This window comes from Cucumis melo, chromosome 11, assembly GCF_025177605.1.
Source record: "Cucumis melo cultivar AY chromosome 11, USDA_Cmelo_AY_1.0, whole genome shotgun sequence".
NCBI lineage: Eukaryota > Viridiplantae > Streptophyta > Magnoliopsida > Cucurbitales > Cucurbitaceae > Cucumis > Cucumis melo.
Window position 1 is genome coordinate 19,885,524 of NC_066867.1, and position 15,688 is coordinate 19,901,211.

Here is a 15,688-nt window from a genome sequence, read left to right on the forward strand (position 1 = left end):
AAAACAAAAATAGGTCTTTACTATAGTTATTTAATTAATTAATTATTTCTCAAATAGAAACTACAATTTACAGATAACTTTAAATTAAATTTTGGAATCAAATATAAAGATTGAAAATGAATTTTGAATATATGAAAATCCATTTAAAGAGTTTGGTACCGAACATAAATTTGATTGTTTAAAAACTAATTTTACAAAATCAATTGTATTCAAATCTCTTTTTCTAAAATCAATATCCAACCATCACTCTCAAACACACCCTACTTTATTTGTGCACACTTTGCATATTTCAATGTATATATAGTATAGAGAAGTATAAAGTAATAAATTAAGTAATATTGGGGTTTGTAATTATTCAATATATTAAGCTTGTTTTACTGACAGTCATAAACAAAGAGAAGAAACTACAAAAAGAAGAAAAGGTTTGTGGTTAGGCACTCACAAGAAAACAAATAATAGTATGCAAATTGAGGGAGTTGCCAGCAAATAGGACCGAAAGTATTAAATACTTCAGAACTAAGCTTCAATAAGAGAAGAGAATCATGGCTACTGAAATTAATGCCCAATTATATATATATATATATATATATTCATCAAACTTTTGCATGGATATGTTGGTAAAATATTATGGACAAAGTATTTATTTTTATGATTCTGATAGGAAAAGAGACAAATAAATCACATGGGCTGCTTTGTGTTTGTTTTTGTTCTGGTTTAGCCAATAATTAATTATAATCCTGTATTATCTTATATATGAATAAAGCAATATTATTCTCAATAAAGAAAGCAAATAAATATTCCTTTTAACAATTATCAAAATCTCGTTTCTATTAAATTTTCACTTGGTTTCCATGAGAACCCGACATTTTAATGTTTTAGGATGCATTTACACGTCATTAATATGGTGTATTTTTCATAAAGATCACACAAATAAAATCTGTGCTAATAATTAAGTCAAATCGAGTATAGTTTAAATTGTCTGAAAAAAAAATCCTCTTTTTATGAATAAAGTTTTAGATAATCTCAAATCTTCTTTGTCTTCTTACCAACATGAATGATATTCATCTGGAAAACTCAACTCTTTGCACCAATAATATCACAAGAATCTTGATGAAAATAGATAAAAATAGGTCGATTTACCATTTATGTCATTATCATTTTTATTGGGTAAAATCTGATTCTTGTAGTTTTAGTTAAATCTCCTCAAAGATCAAACATCTTTGAATAGATTTAAAACATATTGGCAAGTTTTCTTACATAACACTTATATCAGTAATATGTGGCAAGAAAACTATCGACATCTGAATGCATTTCAAGATATTTAGTAAATTTATTATAAGTTTAATACTAAACTATGAAATTTGTCATAAATGCATTTTAAAAAGTTTTAAAGAAAAACTTATAAGAAATTAATTTCTAGGTAAGTATTCACCATGGATTGAACCGATAACCTATTGGTTAGATTGAAACCCTTCATTTTTACCACAAAGGTTATTTACAAACAACTTATTTCTTATGTAAGATAACTTCAAAGTTAAGGTATCTTTTTGGATTATTATAAAAAAATACATCTGAACTTTTTCTTTTCCCTTAAAATAAGGCCGGAGGGTATTATTGAAGTTCAAAAGTATTTTCTACGATTTAATCTAACAGAATCTAAATATTTATGAATATAATAATATAAATGGATGGTATAAGAAAAATAAATTATCTTTTGCAAGAAAAAACTAAGTTAAGAACGTTTTTATAATTAGTTGAAGAAGCAAGTTGTATTTTCTATAAAAAAAAAAAAAGGAACAAAAAATAAGAACAAATGTGATCCTAAATTAGTGCGTTACACGCATAATAATGTGGAAGGAATCTTTTGAAAGGCAACAAACCGCACGTGTGGGAAGCACGGTTGTTCTTCGTATTTGGTCAATTTACTTCATATGAAGATGAAGTGACTTCCCCTTATGGGACCCTCCATGCTCATTCATAAATAAGCATTATCTTATTTATTTATTTTTATATAAAATAAAATGAAATAAAAAATTGGGGGAAAGAAAAGTCCACATATGTTAAAAATATTGCAATGCGTTGTTGACTTTGGACTTTACTTGGCCAATAAAGGTTGCTTTATCTTACATCTACTTGTGTTGTGTTGTTGTCTAAGCTCAGTGTGAGAAACCAAATAAATGGTCGCTTTCCATACTTGAAGCAGTCCAATTTTTCAGTGGGAGATTTTGCTAGATCGATCATTTTTAACAAATGCACAAAAGTAAACAACTGCTGCTGATATCCATTCTTTCCCTCTCAAGACAAATGCCTTTGCATTTTGATCAATCCAGTCTTGACATTTAAGATGTGCCTCATATATATATGGAATATTTATAGGGGTCTTTTTGACCCAATTGAAAATTTCAACCACGGTAAGTTGGGCTAGTGCTTTGAGTTCAATCCAATAAAGAATTAATTTCCTATGCAAGAGTAAGTTGGGTATGTGGTTTGTGATCAAATGAAGTGCAAGAAAGTTGGCCTGGACACTCACACAACTATTTGAAAAAAACAAAAAGTTTCAGTTTGACTAAAGTGAACTGTTTGTTTGATTCAAACCAAACCACAGGCTTAATTAAGCTATGCTATCTATATATAAACCCTTCAATTCAGTTTTGGATTTGAAAACCAAACTAAACCTTGATTTAGTAATAAAGGAATTTTGGATTCTTTTCAACTCAAATTTGTCATCTAGTTAGGTTTGGTAGGTTTTGGTGTTCACTCCTAATATTTACCCAAGATGGGGATGAAATTATTGTCTCTGAGTTCTAGAAAATAGTCTTGACTTGAGGGGTGATATAAATGATGGGGTTATGGAATAGTCAAATGTTTCCATTTTCTTACGATGGAAAAACTTAATCCATCAGCTAATCTAATTTGACAATCCCTAAAAATAAGCTCAACGTGTTAGGACTATTGTATTGACTAGCATGTCTCCAGAATACTATACTCATAAAGAAACGTTGCTCTAAATGCGTGTATTTTAATATGAAGCTGACTAATAATGCTAATAAAATATGAGAAAGAAAGATTATGAACGCAACATGCTTACACCTCCCATCAACAAGTAGAAGCTCCTCTTCCTACTTTTATATCTGGTCCATTTTTATTGGTGTATTGACGACATACTGAATAAATAGATACGCCTACTTATTTTTTCAATGTAGAAATGACATGGCAAGAAAATAAAAATTCTTAGTGAGATTTTTACCCATTTTTTGAAGGAAAAGATAAAAGGCATAACAGATAATCTAGCAGTTTATACCAGGAAAGATAATGCATACCTTTGTGGGCTTGTATTAATCTTTGTTGTTTGACTGCAAGCATTAAAATAGATAATAAAGGTTGATTAGTAATATCGAAACCTGCAGCACATCATTCATACTTTCCTCTAAATAAAGAAATCAATGAAAATTAACCCAAAGTTAGTGCATAATTTGATGTGTTCTTATTAAACACATACATCTATTATAGAGCATTGGCTGGTTTTTAGGGAAAGGTAAATTTTATTTTACAGATACATGTCTATTTAGATGAGTTGGAGTTGCATCTTCTCAAGTCTAAAAAATTATGTCGTAGTAAGTTTGCATAATTACTTATTGTTGAAGCTTCCGTATTAAGATTCCTGGTAGCCCAAAACTTGCCTTACACTGCTTTCCAACATGTTCACCGAGTTTAATCATGGATAATTCCCATGAAATATTGGAAAGGCTGAGAACTTGATCTAATCAGCAGTTATATTATTATCATTGGCAGCTTGTAGCATCAGCTTGTAGAGATAAAATCCGCCATGATGGCAGCCCGGCATTTTCAACGTCATGTTCTCTACATCAACCTGAAACAGGTGAACTCATAAATTGGGGATTCTAAAAACTAATTTGTGAAATAAAATGTTGAGTTATGCTCACAATTCTAGCACCATTTTTTTCTAGTCCTAGCCAAAAGTCGATGGATTAAATAAAATTTGGAATCTTTAATGAGGGAGATTTGATGAGGTGACTTGATCGAACTGTCTTCTTTATGGTTGCATCATTAATGCAATTTACCTAGCAATTTTAGGTTGAACATGGGAATTGTTAGCTTCCGGTTGAATTTTTCAGGAAGGCACTGGGCAGAAAAGAATCAACTAACTTATATAAGTGGAATGAATTTCAAAGTAGGCTCTCAAAGAGAACTTTTTTACAGCTAGAATGAACTCGAGATAAATGGGACTAAGAGAAGTGTTGGAAAGTATGAGTAATCGAAGACAAAACTAAAATAAGATAGTGAAGCATGAAAACAGTGCGAAAGAGGATTGGATTGAAAATTGTCGGAACAAAATAAGTTGTGTATTACAAACCAAGCCTTTCAGTCTAAACATGGGTTTTGGCTTACATTAAATTATAAATCCATCCCATTACAGGCCACCAAACAGCCTCCAAGTGTCCACCAAAGATTCTCTGTTTCAACTTCTATACAGCATGTCTCCTTCACCCTTAACTTGTCATTTGACAATGACATATAAAAAACAGCCTACTAGATAGAAGCCCCAAGCCCCAAAGCACAGAAAAGGCTTCAAGTCCAAAAGATAACATGATTACAATAGGCCTTATAGACCACCAGCCATAAGGAAGAATTATAACATATATTATCCCAAAGAATATCCTCTGAAGCTATTTTGAATGATGCTCTTGGAGTACAATTAACTTGAGCTCAACAACTAATGAAAGCTTCAATAGGTCGCATCAAAGGGATGTGGATTTTTATTTAGGGCTTGCCGTTTCTTTAAACTATAACCAAATCAACATAAGAGTGTATCGTCAGCAAGGTTGAAAAGAAAAGCACGCGCCAAAAGATATTATAGTCCTTTGTTAGTTTTGGAAACGGTTGGAAAGCTAACCTTCAAACTTGACTTGCCTACGACAGCAGGGAACCACTCCGCTTCCATGTTAACAGCTATAACTCACCAAGGACATCAACTTGAACCCAACACAGCATTACCCCTTGGCTTGATTCGAATTTTGAGCTTCAACAATAACCAGAAAAATGTTGGAAGTTTGTCCATCAATACATTACAAAGGGAACTGAATGTCTTTATTCAGTGGAAGAAATATAATGAGAAGAAACTATATGCGAAGAATTCAAGTGAGCGTCCAAGCTGTTTCCCAATTTCCACCTTCAAACCTTCGAAAACTCTAGGTCTCTCCTATTGAAAAAATTAAAGAAACATTATTGAACTTGATCTAAGAAAGCTACTTAGTCATCCATACAGGCAAGAATAGAAGCTTCAGAAGGACATGGGAGTTTTTTCCTTACGTAAACTCTGATGGTAATAAAAAATGAAGAGATAGGGACACACGAAGGGAAAATAGTAAGCATGAAAGGGTGAGCAGAGAGGAGTCAATGGCATTAGGATCTCTAGCTTCATTTTGGAAAGCAAAAGACCCCTCAAATGTAGGGTAGTTTTGTAAACATTCCTAGCGAATTATATTAAATTAACTTCCCTAGCTCTATCATCATAATTCATGCATGTTTCGGAAGATACTAACCAACGGAACTGTATAAAGTTGAGTGGACTCATAGCCATCTTGTGCACTGGTATATAGTTTCTGAATTTCAAGAGAATCCAGACTACACTTCATAAAGAAGAAAGCAGCTGGTCTGACATTTAATTCTCTGCGGGATACACCAATAAAAACTGGGTTGCACTGCATAAGTTCAAGAAGAGTATATTACAATAAATATATTTGGATAACAATTAATCACCACGGACAACTCCCATTTTAGTTCTACAAAACCATTTTTTTTATAGGAAACAAATATTTAAAAAGTTCTACAAAAACATTTTTAAAAAAATTAGAATCCTCCTAAAAAAACATCATCTACGCTTGAAATAGGACCGAAAACACAAGTTGAGAAAGAGAAAGAAATTTGGAACAATGCTAATGAAAACTACAGACCAACGGGACTTGTAACTATGTTATTACCATTCCACAGTTAAATTGCTAAAATAACCTATAACCAGCTTTTCTTATAAAAATAGAAAACTTTATCAAACATAGTTGATAAAAGCTGCCAAGCACCCCACTCACCACCAGAGACTCAGAGAGAGAGGGATTAACATACAAGGGATTCTGGTGGTACTCCAATTTCTTCTACAACTTCCCGGATAATGCTATTAAACATCTCCTGTGAAAGCTTTTCGTCAATGGTATTGGGATCTGCAAAACCTTTTGCATCGTCATGGGATTCTATTCCAAGCTCTTGGGGCTGCAAATATTGGACATTTTTTCAATGGAAAGCAGATGGCCGGCAATGCAAAGACTCTCAAGGCAGGCAACAAAATGTAGATATTACTGCTTTCACTAATTGGATATTTTGTGTAGCTGTGTAAACAAAAAAGTGGACAAGATAATGAAGCCCAGTTATAGGCTTGCTTGAATCCATGAGCATATTCATACGTCAGGACTGAAACAAGCCAAAAGTTTGCCCTCTAAAAGTTAGAAGTACAGAAATGATGTGGTACACTACAATTAGTAAATTACGTAGGCGATACCTCTGGATGGCCTCCAGGAAATACAAAGTGACCTGGGAATTCTCCTACATTATTACTCCTCTTCAACAAAACTATTTTCCCATCTGAAGTCTCCACAATAGCGCCGTTACCCAGAGGACTTGAGGAGTGTTGACATGAGATTGAGTCATCTGCAGGAATACAATTTGGATAGCAAAATGGTCACAAATAATTCATACAATTTTGGGTTTGTGCATTCTCTTTCATTTGGGTTTTAGCATCAAGTAAAATTAGTGAACAGGGTAAGTAATACTAATTTACATGAAGCATAAATAGTATGGAAAAACTTAGTAATATTTTACCATTTCTAAAATCATAGAGAATTACCTTCTGATGGAACAAGGAACCTTTCCCACAAAGGACTTAAGTTCGTTCCCACAAAAGTCCTAATAAAAGAAATACGAGATACAATCGTTAGTGGATGAAATGGCTTGAATAATCACAATGTTCTTTACTATCGTGCCTTTTTCTACGAGCCACCAAAAGAAATAATTTTGAAAATATTCTTGATTGATTATATATAATTGAAAATAAATTCACGAATAAACAAAATTGGACTTCCAATTATTGGAAATTAACACAATCCTCAATCACCTAAGGAACTAAACTACTTTAGAAAGCTACTGCAGTCTCTGTAAGAAAATTATATTCTTGAATGTGGAGATAAACTTTACGTTCTCAAACAAGGAAAGAATGAAGTTTTCCTTTTCCCTTTTCTAAAGAAAAACATGTTGAGTGTTCAACTACCAATACATTACGCCAATACAAAAGGATAGGAAATTTTCAATGTGACAATCACACCCTTCCTTCCAGCAAAATATCTTCAGTGGTAACTATCTGAGAAACATATGGATAAACCTCCTAGGACATCAAAATTCTTGAAGGACATCAAACATCAATATGAAAGGAAATGTTAAAAGTCCAAATAAATTTCAATTATCAAAATACCAATATCCATCAAGTCCTGTAAAATTACTGAATATATAAATGTAACAAGGATGGAGAAAGACCTATAATCTGTCAAACCTAAGTGGAGACGTACATGAGGATCTTCATTCGAACTACCTCCTTCACTAAGGAATGTGAATCCTCCATACTGAAATTCATTGAGAAAGAACATATTAGTTAATACTTCATAACAAAAAATAAATTAATAAAATAGAGTCCACTACATTGAAAGGAGGAGATAAAACGTTGATGAAAGAACAGAATAATCTTGAACTTCAGATACAAACTACTATCAACTATCAAGCACGATTGAAGCAAAATTTTACTCGGTGCTTTGTCATTCTGTTTCTAAATAACCATTAAAAAGTTAATCCAGAGTTCACAACTTTCAAAACCAAGATATTGCATAAGTTATGAATTATGTAATCTGTCTAGTTTTCAGAAACAAATCAAACGAGCTAAAGGCACAATGAAATAATGCAGAGAAGCTTAAACGAAAATAAACAAGCATACTCTGAACTTCTTTCCATTGAATAATGATGAGTTTGTCTGAAGCCGTTGATTCCAAATCTAAGAGCAAAAAGATTTAAAGCAAAGTCAGAAAGGACAAAACTGAAAAACATATCCACATAATAGCGCTTCAGAGCGGGAAATTTCCAACGACTGGAGCAATCATGGACTTTGCTTTGAGCCTTAAACAGAAAATACAAACCAGGATTTCGAGACGAACTGAAATTCTCACTTGCTTACAAAACTAACAACTCCTAATCAAGATGGCGAATATGTGAAGAACTCGCGCAGACCACATAAATGCTAGGAAAATGAGTATTGAATAGATTTAACCATTTCAGCAACCTCGCAAATAAAATCCATTTCCCCAGCATCGGAATAAAACGAAATTTCTCACAATCTTACCTCGGTAATGGAATCCTCCAAGCTAGAATCAGGATGCGGAATTCTATCGTACTTGTCGCTGAAAGCTATAGAAACCTATGGATGGAGAATTTGCAGATATGAATCAGAAACAGGCAATGTGTGAATTGAGAGAAAAAGAATGGAAAAATAGAGGACCTGCGATGGAGTTAGACCAGATGGAGATGCGATCAGAATCTTGAAGGGGGAGCATGAAACATCCACTGCCTTCTCCATCTGAGAAGCGCACTGCTCGATGAATTACTTGAATAAAAGAGAATGAAGCAGGGATGAGAATCCATTTAAGGGGAAAAGTGAGAGAGGGAATCTCTCTTACCGTTCCCGCCCCGATTCCTTTTCCTTTTCTCTTCGTTACTATTTTTCTTTTCTGATTCTTTTCCCTACTCATTGTTAGGCCACGTTATAATAATAATAATAAACAATGACCAGGTGCATAACTTTAGGGTATGGTTAGGGTTTATTGGATTGATTAATTTGGAGCAATTACGAATTGAGAGAGAATTTTGTTGTTGTTGTTGTTGTTGTTGTTGTTGTTTATTGTTACAAAATTTTGTTATTTTATTTTGTCTTTATTTATTTAATAGGGAATATTGTTCATATTACAATACCCTCATTTGGATTAAAATGGTTGTATAGATCAAGTTGGTGTTCCAATGCTGGAGCAGTACGCAATGGGATGATAGTGTGTTGTGTGTTTCCATTTTTGCTTTCAAATGGAAAGAGACAATAGTGTATGTATTTCACACAATAGGATTTTGTGTGGTAGGCTACACCCTTTACTCATCCCAATGAATTGGACACGCCCTTTTTCATACGATTATACATTAACTAAGTTTTGGGTATGTCTTAATTCATTAAATTATACACTCTATTTCTTTTCAATTTTATTTATATAATAAATAAATTTTCAATTTCTTTTTTACACCAAATATAAAACTAACTTACACAAACTAATTATCATCTTATTGTCGACCAAAATTATGAGTATCATCTTTACAACTTGGCACCGATAACATAGGAAACTACAAGTACTAAGGTGGGGATAGAAATTAGAATCCTAACTCGTGATTAGTCTGGTTCCATTCTTGCTTAGCATTGAATAATTATCAAAATTAATGTAATAATTTATGTGTACGAGTTGTAAGAGTGTGTTAAAAAAAGTTGTTAAAATGAGCGAAGCATAATTAATATGTACCACCCCACTTCAAATCAGAAATCTAAGCTATATTACTCCATTTGCTCCACTAAATGAATTACACTAACTAGTTTCGAAGAGTTTTTAAGTATCTATAATAAGTCATTAGTGTGTAAATTGGATTTCTCTAGAATTATGTTGACATATGTAAATAAACATCTAAAAGAAAAAATCTATGTAGATTTTATTTAGATTAAGGAATTCTGAAATTAGAATTCTAGAGAAATCTTCTAGTTTGGACTTCAAGAATTTCATACGTATAAATAGGAGGTGTGATCCTAACAAGAGAGGAAGAAGGAAAGAGAGTTAGTAGGAAACTTTTAAATAAAAGTGTGTTTGTGTACGGAAAGTAAAAGAGTGGATTTTTCTAATAATATTGGAGTATCAATTTCTTTTGTTCGATTTCTTAACAAAATTTCGATTTAAATATGACATTCAAAATAATTTTATTTCATTTCAGGAAGGAATTAAATTGATCCGAAGAAATCAAAAGTAATTTTGGTGGAGCCAAGAAATTAAATGGGGAAAGGGACAGAGGGGGTAAAGTCGGAAAAAGAATAGTTAGGTACATCCACATTTTTGGAAAAACTACATTTTGTTTCAAATTGTTTTGGAAAAACATATATAATCATTTTATTTTGGAAAAAAAAAAAGGTACAATTATCTCATTCTTACCCCTAATTTCAAGTTAAATTAATCTAAAATATCCATTGCCATTATTAAAATGAATGTAGTGAAAGTTAATGTCAAATGTCTAAGTTAACATTAGTGAAAGATCAATAATGAGTATAAAATATTGAAACAGATAGATAAACTGAAAACTAAATTTAAAACTCATAGACAAAAATGTAATATATTGAAATTTAATGACCAAATATAAATTAAACTCCAAATAAAAGTATAAATACAACATAGAACTTTATTTGACAACCATTTTGTTTTTCAAAATTACATATTTCAAGTACAAAAAGTTAAATTCTTAATCACATCCTAAAAACAAAAGAAGGTTTTTAAGTTTAGTCTTCCTAATTTTCAAATCTTAATATAGTTTTGGGAAAATATGGATAAAAAAGTAGATAATAAAACAAGAATTATAAAACAAATAATATAAATTAAAGTAAAAAAGTGTGGTTGAAAAATAAAAATCCATTTTATTTGTATGGGGCGTAGAGACAAGAGAGTAGAGAGAATGGGTGTTATTATATGTGTGTTATTTCATTTTATTATTTATTTGGGCTGTGAATATTTTTGGTCACCTCCAAATATAGGATTTATATATATGAAGAATTAGATGATTGAAATTAATGTCACACGCGGTGAGACCACCACATCACATTATTTATAGTTTATACTTTATACCCACTTCAATTTCCCTTTATTCCGACTCCTACAAAATAAAAATAACTATTGCCACGTGTGGGCATCCTTCTATATGGACGTCAAACTTCTTTTAATTGAGTTCTTTCTTTTGTTTTTTTTTTTTTTTTTTTTTTTTTTTTTATGATTTGGGTGAGTTACACGAAAATAAGTGTTTGTTGGAATAATTTTTAGTTACTACTGCACTATTTCTTAATTATTTCACACGTCAGCTAATCATATATTAATTTATTATATGAATAGTCCATATTATTCTTATACTATATTTTTGTTGGTAAACAGGTAGCATGATAAATTGTAATGCTAGAAATTTCTTCGTAAAATTTAGTTTACGTTAAAATATTCCTCGCTTCAAAAAAACTACTAAAATATTTAGACATCGTTTTTCTTTTTTTTTTAGATAAGAGAATAAAACTTTCACCTTCAATTTTCTTAATTTGTTATCCACATTTTACTAATAGTTTAAAATCAAGTAAAATTTTGAAAACTAGAAAAAGTAGCTTTTAAAAGCTCGTTCTTGTTTTTGTTTTTGGAATTTAACAAATAATTCAACAATTATACTTGAAAAGGATGTAAATCATTTATGAAATAAGGAGGAAATAGATTTAACTTTAAAAAAATAATTATGAAACGGGACCTTAACAAATCAAATATATTAATATTGATCAATTTTTAAAATGGGGTTACCAACAACCTATGAAGCATAAATACTTTATGTGAAGCAAAGAATTTGTAATTAGATAATGGTACTTTGACATACGTATTTGGTACTCGGTTTGGCGCATTTGTTTTTATGTTGGCATATCTTAAACGTGTTTGATATTCGATTCGACGTAATTATTTTTATGTTGATCTTTATCTTAAAAAAAAAAAAGTAAACAACTCATTTAATACTTTTTAACACAAAACCGAACAATCTATTTAAAATATCAATTCCTTGCTAAAACTAAAATGACAAGAATAAATAAAAGATTGAATCTCAGGATCATCCAATTGTCATCATCATTTGAGTCCCCACAAAGTGTTGTAAAACATATTCCTCTTGAATATATTAAACAATTTAACGATGAAGAAGTTTTTCGTTTATCTTCATTTTTTTCCTGGTCCTCTAATATTTTTTCTCTTCTCTAATCAATTTTTCTCTCTTTTCTATTGCATTCTGTTGATGATTGTATTTCATTATTTTTATGTTACTTTTTTTTTAGTGTGTTGGTATTGTACCTGGTACCATTGTCATTAATTTGACGTTTTATGACTTTTATGGATTTAGTGAACTATATCTAGAATCTTTATATTAAATTTACGTATATCTTAGATTTATAAAGAAAAAAAATGTATCTTTTCAAAAGTATCAATATCTTAGTTTTTTTAGAAATTGACGTATAATGTATCATACTTATCCATATCCATACCTGTGCATCGGTCGGTAAATATTAATTAATGGCTTTACAAGGAAAAAAACAATATTTTTACAAAAAAAAGTGAATGTTTGGATGTACGTAATAAAACAGTTTGCCATAAATTTCTCTCATTTCAATATTAAAAAATTGTTTTGTAACCAAAAACTCTACAATTTCATGTGATTTGTAAAGTTTAAAGCTCCACCAAATCCTAAAAACACAATAATGTGTGGATGTTTAATTTGGAACCTACAACATAACTCAACCCCTTTTCTTTCCCAAACTTTGTCTCCAACAACCGTCACGTGATATTAATTAAAAAGTGGGTTCTACAACAAAGTCCACAATTTATATAAAATATGTATGAACAAAAATAAAAGAAAGTCAATGGTGAATATAAAGTAAAATAAATTTATTTTAAAAACAACCAAACATAAATCTCGTAGTCATTGATACATACTAAGTATAAAAATTGAAATAGAGAGCAAGTAGATTTTATAACTTATTAACTTATTACATTCACGAAAACACTTGGCTAGTGCCATGATGGAAGCCACAAGGCTTCGCAAGAGATGCCAAATAAATTCATTTTGATGTTAAAAAGGACAAAAATTAAAGTCAGCCAGGTTGGGTTGTAGAGACAATATATTGGACACAATTCATTCAAATATATCATAAAATCCTTCAATGAAACATCAACATACAAACATTACTTCCATCTCAAATTATATAAAATAAAAGAGAAAAAAAAACATATAAACAGTAACTTTTGGAGTTTTTGTTTTTTGTTTTTTTTGTTTTTCTTAAAAAAGACATCATAAAAACCCTGCCAACAGTATGAAAAGATATATAAAATGTGAATATAAATTCAATTTTTTAAGTAAAAATGTTAAGAAGTGTAAAAAGTCAATAATAAACAACTAAATTTAAAATTTCTTAAAGATATAGAAATTAAAATTAAAGAGAATAACAAAAGAAGAAGAAAATAGAGAGCAAATTTGAAAACTAAATCACATTGGGGATATTTTGGGTTAGGAAAAGAACTTATTGCTTTGTGAAACAATTCAAATCGACAACACTAGTAGTAATACAGTAAATACGACAAATTACATATTCAAACACAATCATCAAATGAGGAAGAAACAAATTTTCCAAAGTACAAAAAAACAATCTATCATCATCATCATCATCATCTTCTTCTTCTTCTTCTTCTCCTTCTGCTTCATCATCATCGCTGTTCTGTTTGTTTATAGTTACTCCGGCATTTTAAAAGTTGCTATATCTTCCTGTTGAATCCATCCATATTTTTCCAAAAATGGATTCGAGATGGATTCTGGTGGGTAATGTTCAATACAATCTTCCCAAACATTACCATCTTCCAAATCTCTCACCACTTCCCATAAACAGCTATTGCATTTAAACCCAGCTCCAAAGCTTATCATCAATATTCTTTCTCCTTTCTTCAATCTCTTTTTTGCTTCCATGTATGCCAATACATACCACAAACTACTCGCCGACGTGTTCCCGAATCGGTGTAACGTCATTCTCGCCGGCTCTAAATCGTACTTCTCCAACCCCAAACTCAGCCCGATTCCGTCGATCACCGCCTTCCCGCCGGTGTGGATGCAGAAATGATCGACCCCTGTTTTGAAATTCACCGCACTCGTTTTCGGCCCGCTCCCTTGTTTTGGATTTCTGTTCAGTTTCTTCCCTAGACTCAGAATTAAAAATTGAACCAACTCCCTTGCCGGTAAAATCCTAGGCGCGATTTCTCGAAGATTGTCGACAAAAGCTCTTGTTGCGGCTTTTGGGAGGTTTTTCCCTAAGTGAAAACCCATGTAGCCTTTATCATCCTCTGTTTGAATACAACAACCGTAGGATTCATCTCTGGCCCCGTGGTGAGTTCTGATCAAGCATTTGAGTTTGAACATAGCTCTGTTTTTCAAAGCTCTGTTGTTCGTTAACAGAATCGCACACCCACCGGATCGGAACAAACAATTCGATAAAATCATCGATCTGTCGTTACCGGAATACCAATTTGGACTCAACGATTCAGACGTTATAACAAGAGCGTTGATGTTTTTATACGACTTGAATACTCTGGAAACGACGTCTATGGAAATCAAACTCGCACTGCAGCCCATTCCAGTGAGATTAAACACCTTAACATCAGACCGGAGTTTATAATAATTAATAATTCGAGCAGATAACGACGGAATCGTCGCTAACATTGAGACATTAACAACCAAAACATCGATATCCGAAGGAGAAAATCCCGATTTCTGAAAGATCTTCCCAATACTGTCATGAAAAAACTCATCCATCTCCGAGATTCCATCATCCAGCGTCGGACTATCTTCCCTGCCAGCGAACATAATCCTCGGACCGTAGGTTTCTTCACCGATACCGGAGCTAACAATAGCTTTAAGAAGGAATTTATACTCATTGAGACCCAGATTTTTGGTCCTCTTAATGACTTCGCCGCAGAACTCCGTACTTAATTTTCTGTCGTCGGTCGGCTTGTAACATTGATAATTCAATATGTAACATTCTTGATCTCGTTTGTCATCAAAATACTTCCAAATGGTGAAGAGAAAATAGAAAACAGAGCAGAGGAAGAAGAAGCAGAGAAGCTCCATAACACACACACACAAAGAGAGAGATCAAAAAAGGGGTTTTATTTTTTGAAGATGCTTCTTGAAGATATGGAGAGGAAAATGGGGATTTAAGGGAATTATGAAAGTGGGTATTGAATCTAGAAGAAGAACATGTGAAGATGGTTAATAAGTTTCCCAACGGATTGACGTCTCTGTTAATCGGAGAAGAAAGAGTTGTTCATACGAAGGGCATGTGGGAGAGTAAAAGCAGAGCCATGAAAAAGGAAAAAGAGAATAAAAATAAAACCAAAAGTATAAAATGAAACTATTGGGGATTTGTTTTTCTTTTAGAGTACTTTCATAACTTCGTATCCTCTTCATATATATAGAACAAATCTTCTCAAACAAATTTCTAAATTAGATTATTTGTAACTTGAATATAGGTCCAATAAATGGCCGAAGAGACAAATATTTCAATTCTGTCTTTTTTTTTTTTTTTTCTTTTATTGACTTAGAGAGTTTAAGTTGACAATCTTTTTAGTAAGTGTGTGATAATATCATGAAGTAAATTAGGGGTCGAAGAGGCATGAACTACAACTATTTTTAACATAAAATACTCTTTTATGTAGTGTTTATTGTTCATCTTTGA

The 15,688-nt window shown here is 31.8% G+C and overlaps 2 protein-coding genes across 15 annotated transcripts; both read right to left on the reverse strand.

The window, feature by feature from the left end:
* Positions 1-346: 346 nt before the first annotated feature.
* LOC103490571 (nudix hydrolase 9) lies at positions 347-8,873 on the reverse strand. 14 transcript variants are annotated; one of them, XR_007815579.1, is made up of 12 exons: positions 8,787-8,873; positions 8,609-8,686; positions 8,453-8,527; positions 8,051-8,107; positions 7,600-7,685; positions 6,917-6,975; positions 6,572-6,720; positions 6,142-6,285; positions 5,565-5,723; positions 5,192-5,221; positions 4,916-5,041; positions 3,732-3,871 (listed from the first exon to the last, which is right to left on the reverse strand). XR_007815579.1 is itself a non-coding variant. In XM_051079441.1 (11 exons), exons 1-11 carry the CDS (start codon positions 8,856-8,858, stop codon positions 4,991-4,993), a joined length of 960 nt encoding a protein of 319 aa, XP_050935398.1. In that variant the 5' UTR covers positions 8,859-8,873; the 3' UTR covers positions 4,303-4,990. The 14 variants fall into 14 exon arrangements, 5 of the variants coding, with proteins under 5 accessions (XP_050935396.1, XP_008448354.2, XP_050935398.1 ...); XR_007815578.1 differs by lacking the exon at positions 3,732-3,871 and adding an exon at positions 4,303-4,805; XR_007815575.1 differs by lacking the exons at positions 4,916-5,041; positions 5,192-5,221 and adding an exon at positions 347-3,353 and having other exon boundaries at positions 3,633-3,871.
* A 4,566-nt stretch (positions 8,874-13,439) lies between these two features.
* Positions 13,440-15,439, reverse strand: LOC103490572 (3-ketoacyl-CoA synthase 12). The gene has a single exon (XM_008450133.3). The coding sequence runs from the start codon at positions 15,079-15,081 to the stop codon at positions 13,696-13,698; it is 1,386 nt and encodes a 461-aa protein (XP_008448355.1). The 5' UTR covers positions 15,082-15,439; the 3' UTR covers positions 13,440-13,695.
* Positions 15,440-15,688: the final 249 nt, after the last annotated feature.

What these genes read in the sequence shown, in the direction of transcription:
- LOC103490572 (XM_008450133.3), bottom strand. Translation starts at nt 15,081, where the DNA reads ATGGAGCTTCTCTGCTTCTTCTTCCTCTGCTCTGTTTTCTATTTTCTC.
- LOC103490571 (XM_051079439.1), bottom strand. Translation starts at nt 8,858, where the DNA reads ATGAGTAGGGAAAAGAATCAGAAAAGAAAAATAGTAACGAAGAGAAAA. An exon ending in TTAGGTTTGACAGATTATAG is followed by an intron (nt 6,976 to 7,599) that starts GTCTTTCTCCAT and finishes TTCTTTTATTAG; the next exon opens with GACTTTTGTGGGAACGAACT. An exon ending in TTCCTGGAGGCCATCCAGAG is followed by an intron (nt 6,286 to 6,571) that starts GTATCGCCTACG and finishes CAATATTTGCAG; the next exon opens with CCCCAAGAGCTTGGAATAGA.